Raw genomic sequence first — 19879 nt, 5'->3', positions numbered from 1 at the left:
GCATGTTTTTCTTTGATTGTTTTGGGTATTTGGGCTTCTTGAGATTCCGAATGAACTTTAGGATGGGTTTTTTAATTTCTGCAAAAAATGCCATTGGGATAATGACTGCATTTAGCTGGTAGAAAGCTTTGGGTAGTATTGATCTTAACAGTAATAAATCTTCCAATTCACGAAAATGGGATATTTCCACTTATTTATATCTTCTTTATTTTCTTGCATGTCGCTCTGTGGATCCTGATGAAAGGATATTTCACAATCAATAATACAAGCGGCTAGTGCATGGCTATAACACAACAGATTTCAGCCAGAGTGACAACTACTTGCAGTAGGTCAGCTCCAGGAAGATCTGAAGAGAAGCGTTGTGGCTTTTCCAGCCACTACATTTGCAAATCTCCCTCTGCAGTTTATTGGCTTGTGGAATAGTTTCCTGAACCCAGCTGAGCTGCCTAGACCCTTGGTCCAGCCTTGCCAACCTCAGACATGGATATACCATGTGAAAGCTAGAGAGCAGGTGCAAAAACGTGTTTTCTGAACATGTACTATGGAATCAAGGATAATGTAGCTCCTGCAGAGTTGCCTGTAAATGGCAGAAATAGAGACACAGATGTAAAGAATAAACATATGGACACGAAGAGGGGGAAGGGGGGGGCAGTGGGATGAATTGGGAGATTGGGATTGACATATATACACTACTATGGATAAAATAGATAATTAATGAGAACCTGCTGTATAGCACAGGGAACTCCACTTCGGTGTACAGTAGAAACTAGCACAACATTGGGAAACAACTATACCCGCCCCCCAAAAAATAAGAATTAGCTCAAGTGAAAATATACTTTTTCCTTAATGATTAGGTGAGTGAGTGACCCACTGCAATCTCTCTGCAAGTGACAGGCAGTGCCAATAGGAACAGTAGGTACCTTGGGCAAGAGCTACTTTGTAGCTAACTCCACACTCATGAGTTTCTTAAAGATATTCTTACACTGCTTTAGCCCAGACCCATACAAAGGCAATATCCTTTATCTGTGTCCATTTTAAGCACACACTTATTTGTTTTCAGGGTGTTCGATGTGTCAGAGAGGCTATAGGCTTTGCATGCACACCAACAGCATTGTCCAGCGTTAATGTACACTAGAAATCTGGTCGGTATCCACAGAGGAAATTAGTTTTGCAATAGTGACAGAACTGTCAGAAACTCAAGTGTACAATAATTTGACCAATTCAGTGGTCTGATTTTAGCTGTAGAGTCCAGGTAAATTCCAAGAGTACTGTCTTCAGTGATGCCCACTTGACTCAGTTCTTTGGCCCTCCTCTAAAAGTGTATGCAAGAGGCTGGCTTAGTGTGACTGCCATCCTTAGCTGTTTGGAAGTCAACACTTTAATAACCCACTGATTTCATGCACCTAGTATGGCTGTTAATGTCAATCTGACTCTTGTCCCTTGATAGGTGCTCTGTTCTTTTCCTCTGAAAGATTTCAGAATCTTTCCTGTCATTTAAAATTTCACATTTGTTTTTCCTCCAAAGCCCAGTTTCTAACACCTGGGTCCTTTCTTAAGTCATTCTCTTATTTTTCAAGTTAAGAGAAACTTTCCCCATTATCCCTTTAAATATTTCCTCCTAATTATTTAAATTTTTCTCTTTCTGGAAAATGCTATTATTAACAGTTCTACTTCTATTCTCCTTACCTCTTAATTTTATTTTGGTATTTTCTATTTTTAAAAATCCTTTCTTGTTCCTTCCTGGGAGAGTTTGTCGATCGGATATTCCAAACTGCAAATCCACAAAGCGATAAGTATCCATTCTACTATTTATTCCAACACTTGTGACTTTATTTCCTGCCACTTGATTCTTTTTAAAGATTGTTACTGTTCTATTCTGCTAATAACTTCTCTTGGTTTTTCAGGACTGCCAAGCAGTTTCAAAGTGAATTTATAGACATGATTTCAACATTTGTTAAAGCAAACTTAGAGTCAGGATCGAGTATGGCTGTATTTTAATGTATTTAATGTGATGTGGGCTAGGATCTGCGAAGGAAAGAACGCCTACAGACGTCAAGAAATCAAACTGTTCTTGGTCCTAATAGACGCAGAACGTACAAAGGGCTAGGTAAACACGTAAAAACTAGGGGCTGCAAGATTACAGAGTGTGGCAATAATAACTTAGGGTACTAAGGAAGATTTTTTGGAAGAGTCTATACTCGGACAAGGATCGTATATGGGGTCTTCTGCATTCCATGGCTGTCTAGCAATGGCATATCCAACCATGAAATGTAGAGAAGCCACCGTGTTCGCACCAGTCTTTGCAAATACACGCATTTTGCCGCCTCCTGCGGTAAGTAATGTACTAGGAGGAACCTTGTTTGCTGTCAGTAACTTGAGCATTTTCATCCTTGCTCCTTCTCTTCACTGGGATTAGAAATTACTTCAAAAACCGCCGGCCTGGGCTTCCCTGGTGGTGCAGTGGTTGAGAGTCCGCCTGCCGATGCAGGGGACATGGGTTCGTGCCCCGGTCCGGGAGGATCCCACATGCCGCGGAGCGGCTGGGCCCGTGAGCCATGGCCGTTGAGCCTGCGCGTCCGGAGCCTGTGCTCCGCAACGGGAGAGGCCACAACAGTGAGAGGCCCGCGTACCGCAAAAACAAAAACAAAAACAAAAACCGCCGGCCTAAGGAAAAGACGCAAACAAAACCAGGCACCCGCTTCATCTGAGAACTGGAACTCGCGCGGCTTTTCCTTCCTTAACTAGGGAGCGAAAGTTTCCCCCACGCCCTACCGGCCCATCCGCGGCACGCTGGGCGCGCGCGCCCGCCGCGGCCCGAGGCCGCCGAGCGCTCCGCCGGCTCTTTCCTTCCGGCGCTTTCCCCGTGCGACCCCTGCTGGCGCGCGTCTTGCTCCCGCGCTCCGCCCTCAGCGCAACGGACGTCGCTGTTGCGCCAGGGCGGCTCCAAGTCAGCGGAGCAATGTTCCTCTTGCTGGTCCTGTTCACTGGCCTAGGCGGGCTGCACGGGGGCCGCAGTGAGTCCAGAGACCGTTCCCCTCGTTTTATTCTGTCGGGGGGCTGCCCTCGTTGGTCCAGGATCCAGGCTCAGTACTCCCTCCCTCCCCTCGCCCCTCGCCTTCACCCCCCACAGCCTCCCGACCCTTGGCCTCGAGGTCTGCAGCTAAGGAGGCAGAGAGGCAGACTCCGGGGGAAATCTTTTCATTTCCGTGGGGTGGTTTCCTTGTCTGTAAAACGGACAGAAATGAAAGGTGTGGCCTTTTTCTCCCTACAGCAGTCTGACTTTGTGTGTGTGTGTGTGTGTGTGTGTGTGTGTGTAGCGAATAAAAAGTTAAGATTTGACAAGGCTTAAGAAATTTATCGGTAAGAATGACCGAAGGACAGCAGAAAGGAAAAGTAGATGCATAGATTATAAGAAAAACTTGGTAATGTAGAGAAACAAATGAATTGGGTTTAGAAATGAATAATGCAAGATTACAAGTATCACAGCAACTGCTTATTTTTTGTTTTAGATCCTCATAAAACCTTTCTGCAGACCACAGTTCCTGAAAAGATTTCAACATCCGAGGCAATAGAACATCCAGAAACTAATGTAATTGGGAAAAAATATTTTTATTTCTTAAATTGTGTTAAGTTGCTTTTAATATCAAGACCCTAGTAGCTGAAGGTGGGCTCCAGCTCTTGGAGGCACAGCTGACCACTCAGGCCAGGTTCACAGGGAGGAGCATTTTGATGTGTATTTGTGTGTGTGACCCTGTGTGTGTGTGTTTCTGTTGAGGATGAAGGATTCTAAGGAGGATCCACCGGGGCCAGCACTAGGGAAAGGCAAGTAAAGTGCTTGACTCAGGTGCAGAATTTAAGGGAGTAGCAAAGAACTGGGATTAGGATGAGGCTGAATGAGGTTAGACCAGGTCAGATCCTGTCTTCCTTGAAGGTATTGATATTTTTTTCCATCACGGAAGTTTTGCATTAATTTTGATTGTTTAAAGTATTGCATTGAAATAGTACTTATCTTGATTACTGAGTTTTCTGGGCCCCGCCCCAAGTCCTAGGCCTGCGGATTTGCCCGCAGCTACTTACCTCAACTTTCAGTTAGTCAGGGAAGAGCTGAAAGTGATCAGTGAGTGAAAGTGAGAAAGATGAGCTGATTTTTCAAGTTAAGAGACAGTCTGGGTCAGCTTTTCAGCCATAGCTTGGAGGGGAACAATTTTCTCCATGTTGTGTTTAGAGGCTCTAGATACCAATTAAATAAGCTTCCCACTCATTTTGCCTAGTTGTTACACTTTTTTTTTTTTCCCAATTGCATGTGGAGATAAACTAATTTGGGAATGTCAAAAGTTCTTCATTTTGGCCAGTGTAATTTTAAATCATCTTGGGTAAAATGGACCCATTTAGATAGATATTTACAGGATGAGGGTCCACAGGTGTTAAACATAGGGCCAGCTGGTGTTACTTCTTTGATAGTGGCAGTGGATTTTAACTTGGCACTTGAAAATTTGCTTGCAATTTTGGAATCAAAAGGTACTTCTGGTAGTTGTGCATTCAGCGAGACGTTTGGGCAGAAAGACTGCTGATACACAGAGTGGAAAACCAGTACAGTGCCTGCTACAAGTCTTACATCTTCTTCCTCTGAATTTTTCTTAATCCCCCAAATTTGTTATATGACCTTCTTTGGTACTGTAGGAGGAAACCATTTATTTTTTTTGCCTAGCTGTTAGTATGTGCTGGTTTATATTTGACTTTCCACCATTTTGATGTTTAGTGAACAATTGCAAACTGCACAAAGAGCTTCAAAAGGACTTTTTCCTCAGTTGAGGAGTTTCTACTGTTAGCAAATTCATTACAAAATTTGCACTTGCCTTTTGACATTTTGGGGTTTAAATATACACATATAAAAATATAGGTAGTAGTTCCAAAACATTTCAAAAAGAATTGAAAATATTGAATTTGAAAATCTTGCAGCTGTGTCAGTGAAACTCACACGTTCAAACTCATAACTAATCATAAATGAGCTGAACTGTTGAAAAGATTGTGAACCTGTGAACAAACTATAAACTGAACTTGATATGTTATTTTAAAAAATGGGGAACTTCCAATTTGCCTGTAAGGGCCAGTTGTAAACACAGTCTTTCTGAAGAAAGCCAGAGTTAATGTTATGTAAGGTTTTGGGAAGCCTGGTGTCAGGGAGCCATGGGCTTTCTGAAGTGAGAGTGTTTAGGTGCTGTCAGGCTTTCAGCTGTGTTAGTGCAGTTAGTACAGGAAGAGTACTTGCTGGCCTTCTCACTTTCAGAATCCTCATCAGTGCAGTGTCAGAGGAGAGAGGCACTTACTCCTATCTAGAAGCTGTGGCTGTCACTGATTGGCTGACTTTCAGAAACTTTGGGCTGTCATTGATTTGCTAACTTGCAGAAGCTAGTTATTTGAGTATGGCTCTTCTAGCCACATGCCATTGGTAGTTTGATAGGGATTGCACTGAATCTGTAGATTGCCTTGGGTAGTATGGTCATTTTAACAATATTAATTCCTGGAATCCATGAACACAGTGTATCTTTCCATCTGTTTGTGTCATCTTCAATTTCTCTCATCAGTGTCTTATGGTTTTCTGAGTACAGGTCTTTTACCTCCTTGGTTAGATTTATTCCTAGGTATTTTATTCTTTTTGATGCAATTGTAAATTGGATTGTTTTCTTAATTTTTATTTCTGATAGTTTATTGTCAGTGTATAGAATGCAACAGATTTCTGTGTATCAGTTTTGTATCCTGCAACTTTACTGAATTCATTTATTAGTTCTAATAGTTTTTTGGTGGCCTCTTGACGATATTCTATATATAGTATCATGTTGTATGAAACAGTGACTGTTGTAGTTCTAGCATTTCAATTTGATTTTCTTTTATTTATTTTTTGTCTGATTACTCTGGCTAGGCTTTCCAGTACTATGTTGAATAAAAGTGATGAGAGTGAGGATCCTTGTTTTTTTCCTAGTCTTAGAGGAAAAGCTTTCAGTTTTTCACCATTGAGTATGTTAGCTGTGGGCTTGTCCGATATGGACTTTATTATGTTGAGGTATCATAAATGATGTTGAGTTTTGTCAAAAGCTTTTTCTGCATCTATTGAGATGATCATATGATTTTTACTCTTGAATTTGTTGATGTGGTGTATCACAATATTTGATTTGTAGATATTGAAATATCCTTGTGTCTTTGACATAAATCCAATTTGATCATGGTGTATGGTCCTTTGAATATATTGTTTAATTTGGTTTGCTAATATTTTATTGAGGATTTTTGCCTCTATGTTCATCAGTGATGTTATCCTATAATTTTTTTGTGTGTGTGATGTCTTTGTCTGGTTTTGGTATCAGGCTGATGTTGGCTTCATAGAATAAGTTAGGGAGTGTTCCTTCCTTTTTAATTTTTGGGAATAGTTTGAGAAGGACAAGTGTTAACTCTTCATGTTTGGTAGGATTCATCTGTGAAGCTATCTGGTCCTGGACTTTTGTTTGTTGGGAGTTTATTTAAATTACTGATTCAGTTCATTACAATTCTGTTCATATTTTGTATTTCTTCTTGATTTAGTCTTGGTAGATTGTACATTTATAAGAATTTATCCATTTCTTCTGGATTGTCCATTTTATTGGTGCATAATTGTTCACAGTACTCTCATGATTTTTTGTAGCTCTGGTGTGTTTGTTATAACTTCCTTTTTATTTCTGATTTTATATGGGCCCTCATTTTTCTTGATGAGTGTGGCTAAAGTTTTATTGATTTTATTTATCTTTTCAAAGCACCAGCTCTTAGTTTCATTTTTTTTTTAAAAGTCTCTATGTCATCTATTTCTGCTCTGATCTTTTCATTATCTTTCCTCATACTAACTTTGAGTTTTGTTTGTTCTTCTTTTTGTAGTTCCTTTAGGTGTAAGGTTAGGTTGCTTATTTGAGATTTTGTTTCCTGAGATAGGCTTGTATCACTAGAAACTTCCCTCTTAGAACTGCTTTTGCTGCATTCCATAGAATTTGGATCACTTTGTTTCCATTTTCATTTGTCTCCAGGTATTTTTTGATTTCCTATTTGATTTCCGCAGTGACACATCAGTTGTTTAGTAGCATATTGTTCAGACTCTACATGTTTGTGTTTTTTGCAGTTTTTTTCTAGTTTTGATTTCTAGTCTCATACCTCTGTGGTTGGGAAAAGAAATGCTTGATGTGATTTCAATTTTCTCAAATTCACTGAGACTTGTTTTTAGCATAATATGTGATCTATTCTGGAGAATGTTTCAAGTGCATTTGAAAAGAGCGTGTATTCTTTTGCTTTTGGATATAATGTTCTGTAAGTATCTCTGAAGTGCATTTTGTAATGTGTCATTTAAGGCCAGTGTTTCCTTATTAATTTTGTGTCTGTATTATTTGTCCGCTGATGTAAGTGGAGTGTTAAAAACCTTACTGTTATTGTGTTACTCTCAATTCTTCCTTTTGTGTTTGTTAGTATTTGCTTTATGCATTTAGGTGCTCCTGTGCTGAGTGCATATACATTTACAATTGTTATATCTTCTTGTTGGCTTGATCCTTTTATCATCTGTGCCATTGGACTGTTCTTCCTATTTTGACCCATATTCCACTGCCTTAATTACCGTAGCTTTATTAGAAGTCTTAATATAACTTAGTATACGTACTCCTACTTTTCTTTCAAAACTTTAAAGGTGTCATTCCATTGCCTTCTGGTGTCCATTGTTTCAGTCGTAGAGTTACACATTATTTATTTATTTTTTAAATTTTATTTAATTTATTTTTTATACAGGAGGTTCTTATTAGTTATCCATTTTATATATATTGGTATATATATGTCAATCCCAGTCTCCCAGTTCATCCCACCACCACCCCCCCCGCCACTTTCCCCCCTTGGTGTCCATACGTATGTTCTCTACATCTGTCTCTATTTCTGCCTTGCAAACTGGTTCATCTGTACCATTTTTCTAGATTCCACATATATGCGTTAATATACAAAATTTGTTTTTCTCTTTCTGACTTAACTTCACTCTATATGACAGTCTCTAGATCCATCCACACATAATTTATTAAGAATTATTTTGAAAGTAATGGGTCATTTTTCTCTTACTGATTTTTGAGTATGTTCTCTTTGTCTTTTGTTTTAAATGTTTGAGCATGACATGCCTAGGTTTACTTTCTTTGTGTTCATCCTGATTTAGAATAATAGAATATTTTGAGCCTGTGGGTTGATACCTTTCATAAGCTTTGAAAATATCAGCCATGAATTTTTAAAATGTCATTTCTTTCCTAGTCTTATCTTTATCATATTTTTTGGACTATAATTACATGAGTGTTAGACATTTTTCATTGGTCACATTTCTCTTGTTTTCTTTTTCATATTTTTCTCTCTGTGTTGCAATCTGGATATTTTCTACTGACCTATATTCCTGTCACCAATCTTATCCCCTGCTATGTCTAATATTCTCTTATACCCTTTTATTGAATTTTTAATAATAGATATTGATTTTTTCTTCTATAAAATCAGAAATGTCTTTCTGATTTTAATTCCTTTATTAAAGATTCTATACTTCTACTGAAATTCTCCATCTTCTCATTTTAATCATGGTTATTTTATAGATATTACTGTGGCTTTGTTATTATTCTCTATTTTTTATTTGTATTTTTAAAAATTTGATCTTGTTCTTTAGCATTTGTTGTAATTTTTTAATGGAAAAAATGGTGTATTCATTTACTAGAGCTTCCATAACAAAGAAACATGAACAATGTGGCTTAAACAACAGAAACTTACTGTCTCATAGTTTTGGAGGCTAGAAGTCCAAGATCAAGGTGTTCGCAGGGTTGGTTCTTTTAGGGACTTTGAGGGGTGGTTCTGCTCCAGGCCTCTATTGTTAGCTTATAGATAGATGTCTTCGTATGAATCTTCATGTGGGATTCTCCTGTTGTGTATGTCTGTGTCCAGATTTACTTTTTTTTACAAGGATACTGCTCACATTGGATTAGGGCTCACACTAATGACCTCTCCTGAACTTGATTACCTCTGATAAGGCCCTGTCTCTGAATAAGGTCACATTCTGAGGGACTGAGGTTAGGAATTCACATGTAAATTTGGGTGGAGGGGGACACAATTCCAAACAGTTGGATGCTGTGTATGAAAAGTTGTAGAAGCTCTGGATGATGTCTTTTTTGAGTTTTTCTCTCCTGTCAGTTTTGTACATTTCTTGTTAATTGCATCCTAGTTTTGTTGTTGTTTTGCTTTGTAAGACATGTGGATTTAAAACTTTATTGGTGCTATCATATTCTCCTTTATTTTTTCATCATATTTATTTAATAAGAAGGCATTTTTAGAGGGTGCAATTTTCAGGTCCCCTCAAGAGTCCACTTAGACTTTGTAGAGTGCCATTCAAATGATTCTTCTCAGAACATTTATCTGCTGCAATGAATCTTGCTCTTTTCTAATAGAAAGTTAAAGAACTGAAAACTTTTAAATGGCTACTTCTCTTGCTAAAATAAGTTTTTTAAATTAACCAAATAAATAATTTAATGAATCTTATATTTTCTGTTATCTTCTAGAGGGTTCTCTAGACGTGTCTCTGCCCTTCCTCTATCCTCTCCTACCTTCTATTCCAGAGGAATTTCATTGTTTGCATTCGATAAACAAAGTGCAATGGTACTTATTGTGTTACCTTGCTAGAGATGTAGTAGGTTTCTTGTAGTTCTATCTTTTAGGAGTGTCTCTTCCAATGAGCAGGAAAATTTACTTCCCAGGAGGTCTGGGAGTAAGCAAGCAAAGGTTTCTCTCAAGTGAGGTGGGCATCTTGGCATTTGCCTTGGGCATGGTGAATTGGTGGTGTGTGTCTAAGCCAAAAGGTAATTATCAGCAAGCTTGTCCCTCAGATATGTGAGTAACGGTGAATAGGAGGCAATTCAATTCAGAATCCTGAAGATTCCAACATCCACATGGGAAGGGAAGCACATATGATAGTTATATATTGTTCCTAATTTTGTCAGTTTTAAGAGCATAACTTGAAGAAAACATTTTTTGCATATATTATTTACACGTGTTATTGAAATTTTTTTGGATGCTCATATACAGGTTGCTTATATCATTACAATAGAAGGAAAACCATATTTTATCCATCTCAAAAAGCAGTAAGTATTTTATCTTTTCAAATTTTAATTTTTTGGTTTCTTGATTTTTAAAAATAATTACAAATAGGATTATTTCAATTCAAATGTATATTTGATACATATGTACATTTGATACCTATTGTATATCAGTTATTGGGTAAAGTCATAGGCATACAAAAGGCAATAAAACATGGGCACAGGTAAATAATTTATAATATAGAAAGATATATTCAAACACATCAATAGAGAAATGGAGAACTGTTTTATAATGCATTATTAAGATAAATGTGTAGATAGTATTCTTTGGAAATCAGAGAAGGCTTTTTGGAAAGAGATGACTTGAGCGAAGATAGTTAGCTCTGTGAAGAAGTGAGGTAGTGTTGGGGGACATTCTGTTTCAAGGAAATCATGTGCAGGTGTGAGACAGACTGGATTTTTGTGGTGTGCAAAAAGTAGTGTGAATGACTGAAGGACATGTTTATTGAGGATAGAAGTAAAACATTTTGGAAAAGTAGGCAGGAGCCGGACTGTAGAAGATCTAGAATGCCATGATAAGGGTATTAGAAGCCAAAATGTTTTTAAGCATGTACTTATATAGGTCCGTTGAGTCTTTATAGGCTGTTTCTGAGGGGGTAAAAGTGGAGGTAAGGTGTCTAATTGTATGATTATATAATAGTTTGGGTGAGTGATGATAGTGGCTTGAACAATGATCATAGCGCTGGAAAGAAAAATTCAGTAAACCTTGAGGATAGATTTGGTAGAATGATTGGGAAACAGTGAGGAATCTTGGATAATTTAGTTGTTGCTTAAGAAAATTGGTAGGTTATAGTGTAATAAAATGAGGGATATTAATGAAGGAGATATTTATGTGAGGAAGGGGTGAGTTTGGTTTGCATTGCTTATAAGATATTCAAGTGGGTTTTTTTTCCCCTTAGGTATATGAATGTAGAAATTTGAATCTCTAAGGAGAGATTGGCAATAGGGATATAGATTTAGCAGTAATCAATAGTTTGGTGTAATTTTTTTTAAATGAGAGCTTACAGAGTGCTTACAAATATACTGTGGCTAAAGACGGAATCTTGGGAAAGACCAATATTTCTCTTTTCGGTTCTACCGAAAGAGATCAAGCTAGAAGGGTCAGGGAGGTAGGAAGAGAAGCAGAAGAGTGATGTGTGATGTAAATTAAGTGATTAGAGTGAGTGGTCACAGTTTTCAAAATAATGCTAGAAGTCCAGTGCAATGATAATTTTAAAACTGTCTCTTGGATTTGACATTCTGGTGGTTATGAATCTTTTCCAGAGCAGTTCAGGGTGAGTAAGAATTGACAAAGCAAAGAAACTGTGTGTAGACCACTCTTTTGGTAAAATCTGTTGAGAATTGAAAATATGTAGGGAATAGCTAGAGGAGGACACAGGGCCAAGGGAGAGTTATTTAGGATGATAATGACTTGACAATAAACTTTTCAATAGTGTTAAGATAAAAACCAGTAGAGAGGAAGAGTTTGAAATTACAGTACCAATAAAGTATGTATCTTCAATACATGGCGCAGAATAGGATGCATAGCACAAGTGTTTGCTTTGAGCAAAAGAAGTAGTCATTCTCTGGGAATAAATATAAGGAGTGAGGATGGGTACAGGTGATCTGATGAGGTGACATGGAAGTTATTGAGATGATTGACAGGAGCGGTGTCAAGTTTCTGAATAATTACTGAGGAGAATGAAAGAAAATTCAGACCCAGGTTATTGGGAAGAATTGGTACTTAGTTAAGCTTAGTGAATATGAATTTGTAGTGATGCTAAAAAATCTTTCAAAATTCTGTCCTAACCCTACATTTTAATTTTGAGATTCAAGTTTAAAATCTGGAATTAATGAGCAATAATGACAGAGAATTGAAAGTTCTTTGTTGGAAATTGAGACCTATGTTATTTCGCTATTTGATATTTCTAGCAATTTAGACCGTTCATGATCATGCATTTTAGTATTATGTGTCACTATAATTAAAATGCCTCCCTCTGCCCCTAATTTATTGTAAATGACAAGCATTGGGGCAATAGGATATGCCAAGATAATGCACTACTTTAAATTTCTCCCTCAAAAGGAAAATTTGTATTATGAAGAATAATTTTTCTATGTCTTCTGTTCACAATTTGACCATGTTTTGGGGATTTCTTCCTAGATCATTTTTATCTTCAGCTTCTGTTGTTTATTCTTATGACAAAGATGACACCCAACATTTTCAGCCTTTGTTAGCTCAGGTAAGACTTAGGTATTTTGTTACAGATTTCTTATTCTGGATTTTCTTTAAAAATACAAATAGTATGAAAGTTTAGAATATTATTTTACACATTCACTGAAATCGAATAAGTGGACTAGTTCTTATTTCTACCTGGCACAACTTCATTGGGTAATGGCCACTCATATTAAAGTACTAAGGTAGTGAAAGTAAAAAGTATAAGTGAGATATCTGGGATGTCCATTTCAAAAAGAACTTATCCATTTGTTTTTCTCTGTGTATTTTTTTCAGATGGATTGCAATTATCATGGATATGTTGCAGGTTTTCCAAATTCTCTTGTATCACTCAACATTTGTTCAGGACTCAGGTTGTAGCCTGTTTAAAGGCATTCCATTTGCCAGTACTAGATCTTGCTAGTCTATAAGTTGATCCTTTATGTATCTTTTCTAGTTTTACAGTCACCTTTGTTATTTCAATTCCCAAAGGCGTGAACCAGAATTACTGATAAAATAAAGTGTGTCACCCTGGCAGCATCCATTCCAGATGGGAGGCTACTTGTTGATTCTAACAGGATATGCTGCTTGAGGCTTTGAGCAATCTTGAGTGTGGGAGGTGCTGATTGGGTCTCTCCATACTAATCTAGTTTTCCCAAATTCTTTATGTTTTAACTCGTGTCTTAATTTCCTAGAATGGTTGACAGTGTGGAATGCCTGAGTCTGACAGGTACTTTGGCTCTGCTCATAGTCATTCTTAGGCGCATAGCACCTTTAACTCAGCCACACAGATAAATGATTTAAGACGTGAAGTGTCAGAGGAGAGGTAGAGATTTCAAAGAGAAGAAAGGGACCTAAGACCAAGGAAAAGAGTGTCTATGGCTCCTAAAGGTTGGCTTAGAAAATCAACACCCTAGGTAGAGGTCTTAACCCCTTTAGCACATGGATGCGTGCCACTGACCTTCTTTCTTTAAGATAATCAAAATACTTTTATTAGAATATTTGTAATAAAAAGCCATTCATATCCTGTGTTATTACTGGTCCAGTTCTGGAGCAACACCTCAAAGAATAAAGAGATAAGTAGAAAAATAAAGTGACTTTAAACGTAAAAAAATTTTTGGCCAACATCAACATTTCTCATAGTTTCAGTAGAATCATATCAGATTTGTTTTGATTATTTTAACATTCAGGGGAATATTGCAGTTTAAAAACATCTCATATGGAATTGAACCAATGGAAGCTGTATCAGGATTCATGCACATGATTCATGAAGAAAAAAATGATATAACTAATATTCCTCTGTTATGGGAAAATGACACTTATATCTATGATAGCTCACAGTATCAAGTCAGAAAAAGTTCAGAAGTAAGTGTGGACTGTTTAATTTTAAATTTTTCAGTATAATTTTATGAAATGAAAAATACTTTCAGAGCAAAATTTGGTGATATGCAAATTTTAAATTTGTTTTACTTTTTCATGATGGCTCTAATGACTTTTCAAATGGATGGAGAAAGAAATTAAGTTCTTTGTTATGCTTGTTATTAGATGAAAGTTTAGCAAAAACTTAGGTAATTAACCTTGGAAACATATGTGAATATAAGATTAAATAAAGCAAAAAACTAATTTTCTTGTGTGGGCATTTGGATAATTAATGTAAATTATTCCTTTTCCTCAATTATTCTGGTAATTTAGGTGAAAATAATATGTGATCTAGATTTCTAAATGAGTCTTTGTTAATGTGAGAATTCAGAAATGAATAATATCAGTGGCTTACATAAGGTACATGTAAAGCAAACTGATGAATTCTTCCTCCACAAAGACCTGTAAGCTGCCATAAATAACTTCCCTGGCTCTAGTGAACTGCCTATGATTGTAAACTTTAGTAACATTTTTCTAAACTACATTGTTTGTCAAAAGTAGTTTCTAATAATTGGTGGCAGAAAATCTGCGCACATGGAAGATTACTATGAAAAATTATCACAAGGCTAAGGAAAGGAAACTTAATATTTCTAATTTCAGCTACTGCAAAAATCGAAATATACCTGGGTTCTTGTATAGCTTGGAGTCTCATTGAAAATTCTTATTAATCACAGCATGCTTTGGACTGGAATTTTCTGAATAGTACATAAATTTTGTAGTTGAAAATCACCTTAATATTTAATCAGTATCAACTCGTCTCTCAGTTTATCTCTGAACATAATTTCAATAGAAGGCAAATTTTTGGAAATTTCTCAAGACTCATGTTGTATGTTTTTCAGACACCTGGCTATTTCAAGTTATTTCCCCAATATCTTGATATGTATATTGTTGTGGATAAAAATCTGGTAGGTTCTTTTTTTTGCATTGTTATTTTTAAATGATTTAACAACCGTCTTTAATCTGATTTCAAGGATATAATAAAAATTTTAAAACCATTTTTTGATAAAAGTTTATTTTGCTTTTGCAATGAATGCTTAAAAATTATGACTACACCAAGTTTTTGTTAATTCATTTATTTTGTATTCTGGGCTCTCTAACTGCTTTTGTAAAGTGAACTATCATTTTCTGAAGCTTGCCAGCTATTTTTCTTGTTTTCAAAAGGACTACATCCTCAATGGAAGCATAGATTAGAACTCCTCCAAACCCTACCCCTACATACAATAATATCTAATTGCCTCAGCCTAATTGGAAGGGTAGTCTACAAAACAAATATGCCACTCCTTCTAAGCAAAGGGAGAAAGCAAGTTATATGTTTTGTTCTAGCTAAGTTCTAGGGAAACAAGTTATGTTTTGTTCTCCTAAGTTCAAGGTAAATGAAATGACAGAAAATGAACAAAATTCTCATATTGAGGATGCATGACTGTACTTCAGGTCTTGTATAGGTTTGGGTTTTGAATTTATACAGCATGGGCAATTAGTAGATTCTAAGCTATGAGGCTACATTTGTCCCAGGTTGGTAGATCTGAGGGCAGCTGATGGAAGCAAGTAGTATTTCTCTCTGGAGGAATGCAACTTCAAGCAGGATTCCTGCAGATTCATATCAGCCATATATGAGCTCAAAATCCATAAGAGACTTAGCCACCATGTACAAGGGTTAGCAAAACAAAAACTCATAGATTAGACCCACAAAATTTTGAGATATTAAAATTTTAAGATATAAGTTATAAAATAAAGGTATTTTTTCCCATAAGGAAGTCATTGGTTCTGAAGAGGTGAATATGAGGCAGGGAAGCTGAGCTAACTCTTGGCAGAGGTGACAAAAATTGAAGTGTATGACTTATTAAAGAGTTGATAGGTTTTTTAGTGTGGCTAAGCTGACCCAGTACAAAGTCAACACATACACTAAAATCACATTCTTACAAAATTACAAGGCAATTAGAAGTAGGAAAGCAGAATTTTAAGCATAATCAACAAAAGGAAAGCAATAAAGGGAAAGAAAAACGTACATTAAACTTTTGTTTCATAAATGTGGAACAAATTAAAAGCTAATTAAGATAAAATATTTCAACTCAGATATGTAAGTAATTATATTAGATGCAGAGGGACTAAGTACAGCAGTTAAAATCCAAAGATAAAGTTTAATTAAAAGCGAAGACAGAGTGTGATGTAAGACACACACACGTACATACTCGCTCTGCTTACAACTGACGTCAAAAATATGTCATGAAAGTAAAAGATTATAAAAAATATACCATAAAAATATTCTAAAATCCTGTTTAGCTAGATTAATATCAAAGTAGACTTTAAGATAAGTGTAAGTTATCTCTTACTGTGTAGCATACCACTCCAAAATTTAGTGGCCTAAACCAATAACCATTTATTTATTTGGTTGGTAGCCCAGAGATGTTTTTGGACTTGTATCAATCTCAGACCCTTTTTATCTAATCTGGTGGCCTTTTATTGATACAGTATCTTAAAACCTTTGTAGTCTTCTTTCTTTTCTCTTCTCTTTTTTTTTTTCGTTTTACAGGATTACTTTTTAACCACCTGTTTTTCCTCACACAGAAAATGTTCTTTACTAAGATTTCAAAGGCATAGAAATACAGTTTAAAAGGTTTCAACAATTTTTTTTTTTTTTTTTTTTTGCGGTTCGCGGGCCTCTCACTGCCGTGGCCTCTCCTGTCACGGAGCTCAGGCTCCGGATGCACAGGCTCAGCGGCCATGGCTCACGGGCCCAGCCACTCCGTGGCATGCGGGATCCTCCCAGACCGGGGCACGAACCCGTGTCCCCTGCATCAGCAGGCCGACTCTCAACCACTGTGCCACCAGGGAAGCCCCTGAACAACTTCTTTGAAACAAAATATACGTTGCTATGTGGTTACCAGTGGCAGGTATGAGGATTAACTGCGACCTTTGTGAAGCCCAGTAGGGAGCTTGCAAAAGAAGTTCTCCTAGTGCCTTTCCTTGAAATAGCCCACCAGTGTGAAATCACCTATTTCTTGAATTGTTTTCTAATGAAGGAGTACAGAGTATTATGTTTTCTTAGCATAATGTCCTAAAGTTTTATCCATGTTGTAGCACGTGACAGCATGCCCTTCTTTTTTAAGGCTGCATAATATCCCACTGTGTACCTATACAATATTTTCTTTATCCAGTCACCTGTTAATGGACCTTTAAGTTTCTTCACCTTTTGGCTATTGTGAATAATGATGCAAGGAACATGAATGTGTAAATATTTCTTTGGGATCTTTCTTTTTTAAATGTTTGATAGAATTTTTTAGTGAATCTACCTGGTCCAGGATTTTACTTTATTATGTGGTTTTTGATTACTGATTCATTTTCATTACTTACTTATTATTGATCTAGTAATATCTTTAATATTTTTGTATATTTCAGTCTTGGTAGGTTAGATTTCTAGGAATTTATGTTTTTTATGTTATCCAATTAGTTAGCATATAATTATTCATAGTAGTCTCTTATAATTCTTTTTATTTTTGTGGTATCAGTTGTAATGTCCTCATTTCATTTCTAATTTTAGTTATTTGTATCTTCTGTTTAAATTTTTTTTTTTATTTTATACTGAAGTATAGTTAATTTACAATGTTGTGTTAGTTTCAGGTGTACAGCCAAGTGATTCAGTTATACATATACATATATCTGTTCGTTTCCAGATTCTTTTCCTATATAGGTTATTACAAGATACTGAATATAACTCCCTGTGCTATACAGTAGGTCCTTGTTGATTATCTACTTTATATATAGTAGTGTGTGTATGTTAATTCCAAACTCCTAATTTATCCCTCCCTACCTTTCCCTTTTGGTAACCATAAGTTTGTTTTCTAAGTCTATGATTCTGGTTCTGTTTTCTAAATAAGTTCATTGGTACCATTTTTTTTAGATTCCACCATATGTGTGTTATCATATATTTGTGTTTCTCTGTCTGACTTCACTTAGAATAACAATTTCTTCATCTATCCATGTTGCTGCAAAGGGCATTATTTCATTCTTTTTATGGCTGAGTAATATTGCATTGTATATATGTACCACATCATCTTTATCCATTTATCTGTTGATGGACATTTAGGTTGCTTCCATGTCTTGACAATTGTAAATAGTGCTGCAGTGAACATTGTGGTGCATGTATCTTTTTGAATTATGGTTTTCTCTGGATATATACGCCCAGGAGTGGGATTGCTGGATCATATGTTAGCTCTCTTTTTAGTTTTTTAAGGAACCTCCATATGTTCTCCATAGTGGCTGCACCAATTTACATTCCCACCAGCGATGTAGGAGGGTTCCCTTTTCTCTACACCCTCTTCAGCATTTATTGTTTGTAGACCTTTTGATGATGGCCATTCTGACCGGTGTGAGGTGATACCTCATTGTAGTTTTGATTTACATTTCTCTAATAATTAGCGATGTTGACCATCTTTTCATGTACCTTTTGGCCATCTGTATGTCTTCGTTGGAGAAATGTCTATTTAGATCTTCTGCCCATTTTTGATTGTGTTGTTTATTGTTTTGATATTGAGCTGTGTGAAGTGTTTGTATATTTTGGAGATTAATCTCTTGTCGGTCACATCATTTGCAAAAATTTCCTCCCATTCTGTGGGCTGTCTTCATTTTGTTGATAGTTTCCTTTGCTACACAAAAGCTTTTAAGTTTAATTAGGTCCCAGTTGTTTATTTTTGTTTTTATTTTCATTACTCTAGGAAGTGGATCAAAAAAGATCTTGCTGCCATTTATGTCAAAGAGTGTTCTGCCTGTGTTTTCCTCTTACATTTTAGATCTTTAATCCATTTTGAGTTTATTTTGCTGTATGGTGTTAGAGAGTGTTCTTATTTCATTCTTTTACACGTGGCTGTCCACGTTTCCCAGCACCACTTATTGAAGAGGCTGTCTTTTCTCCGTTGTGTATTCTTGCCTTCTTTGTTGTAAATTAATTGACCATAGGTGTGTGGGTTTATTTCTGGGCTTTCTATCCTGTTCCATTGATCAATGTTTCTATTTTTGTGCCAGTACCATACTCTTTTGATTAGTATAGCTTTGTAGCATAGTATGAAGTCAGGGTGCCTGATTCCTCTAGCTCCATTTTTGTTTCTCAGTATTGATTTGACTATTCAGGGTTTTTTGTGTTTCCATACACATTTTAAGATTTTTTGTTCTAGATATGCCGAAAATGCCATTGGTAATTTGATAGGGATTGCATTAAATATGTAGATTGCCTTGGGTAGTATAGTCATTTTGACAATATTGATTCTTCCAATCCAAGAACATGGTATATGATTCCATCTGTTTGTGTCATCTTTGATTTCTTTCTTCAGCATCTTATAGTTTTCAGACTACAGGTCTTTTGCCTTTTTAGGTAGTTTTATACCTAGGTATTTTCTTTTTAATGAGATGGTAAATGGGATTGTTTCCTTAGCTTCTCTTTCTGATCTTTTGTTGTTAGTGTATGGAAATGCAGTAGATTTCTGTGTATTAGTTTTTTATCCTGCAACTTTACCACATTCATTGATGAGCTGTATTAGTATTCTGTTAGCATCATTAGGATATTCTATGTATAGTATCATGTCATCTGGAAACAGTGACAGTTTTACTTCTTCTTTTCCAGTTATGATTCCTTTTCGTTTCTTTTTCTTCTCTGATTCCCATGGCTAGCAACTATGTTGAATATAAATGGCAAGAGTGGACATCCTTGCCTTGTTCCTGGTCTTAAAGGAAATGCTTTCAGTTTTTCACTGTTGAGAATTGTGTTTGCTGTGGATCTGTCATATATGGCCTTTATTATGTTGAGGTATGTTCCCTCTATGCCCACTTTCTGGAGGGTTTTTGATCATAAATGGGTGTTGAATTTTGTCAAAAGCTTTCTCTGCCTCTATTGAGATGATCATATGTTTTTTATTTTCACTTTGTTGATGTGGTGTATAACATTGATTTGTGGATATTGAAGAATCCTTACATCCCCGAGATAAATCCCACTTGACCATGGTGTATGATCTTTTTAATGTATTGTTGGATTTGGTTTGCTAGTGTTTTGTTGAGGATTTTTGCATCTATGTTCATCAGTGATATTGGCCTGTAATTTTCTTTTTTTGTGGTA

At 36.3% G+C, this 19879-nt stretch overlaps 1 protein-coding gene across 4 annotated transcripts in view; it reads left to right on the top strand.

Annotated features, from left to right (window-relative positions):
* The first annotated feature begins 2915 nt into the window (after window positions 1-2915).
* Window positions 2916-19879, top strand: part of LOC137215922 (disintegrin and metalloproteinase domain-containing protein 5-like) — a 145225-nt gene continuing 128261 nt past the window's right edge. For 2 of the 4 annotated variants that reach the window (XM_067721518.1, XM_067721517.1), the window contains exons 1-7: window positions 2936-3248; window positions 3510-3589; window positions 10096-10151; window positions 12307-12385; window positions 12655-12731; window positions 13548-13722; window positions 14616-14681. In XM_067721518.1, coding sequence (XP_067577619.1) covers window positions 2960-3248; window positions 3510-3589; window positions 10096-10151; window positions 12307-12385; window positions 12655-12731; window positions 13548-13722; window positions 14616-14681 — 822 coding nt within the window. In that variant the 5' untranslated portion in view covers window positions 2936-2959. Of the gene's footprint in view, window positions 3249-3509; window positions 3590-10095; window positions 10152-12306; window positions 12386-12654; window positions 12732-13547; window positions 13723-14615; window positions 14682-19879 lie in introns of all 4 variants that reach the window. The other 2 variants (XM_067721519.1, XM_067721520.1) reach the window with 2 other exon arrangements.

The sequence above is a fragment of the Pseudorca crassidens genome, chromosome 21 (genome assembly GCF_039906515.1).
Source record: "Pseudorca crassidens isolate mPseCra1 chromosome 21, mPseCra1.hap1, whole genome shotgun sequence".
NCBI lineage: Eukaryota > Metazoa > Chordata > Mammalia > Artiodactyla > Delphinidae > Pseudorca > Pseudorca crassidens.
The sequence above is the reverse complement of the archived record's forward strand: the minus strand, read 5'-3'. Positions and strand labels throughout refer to the sequence as shown.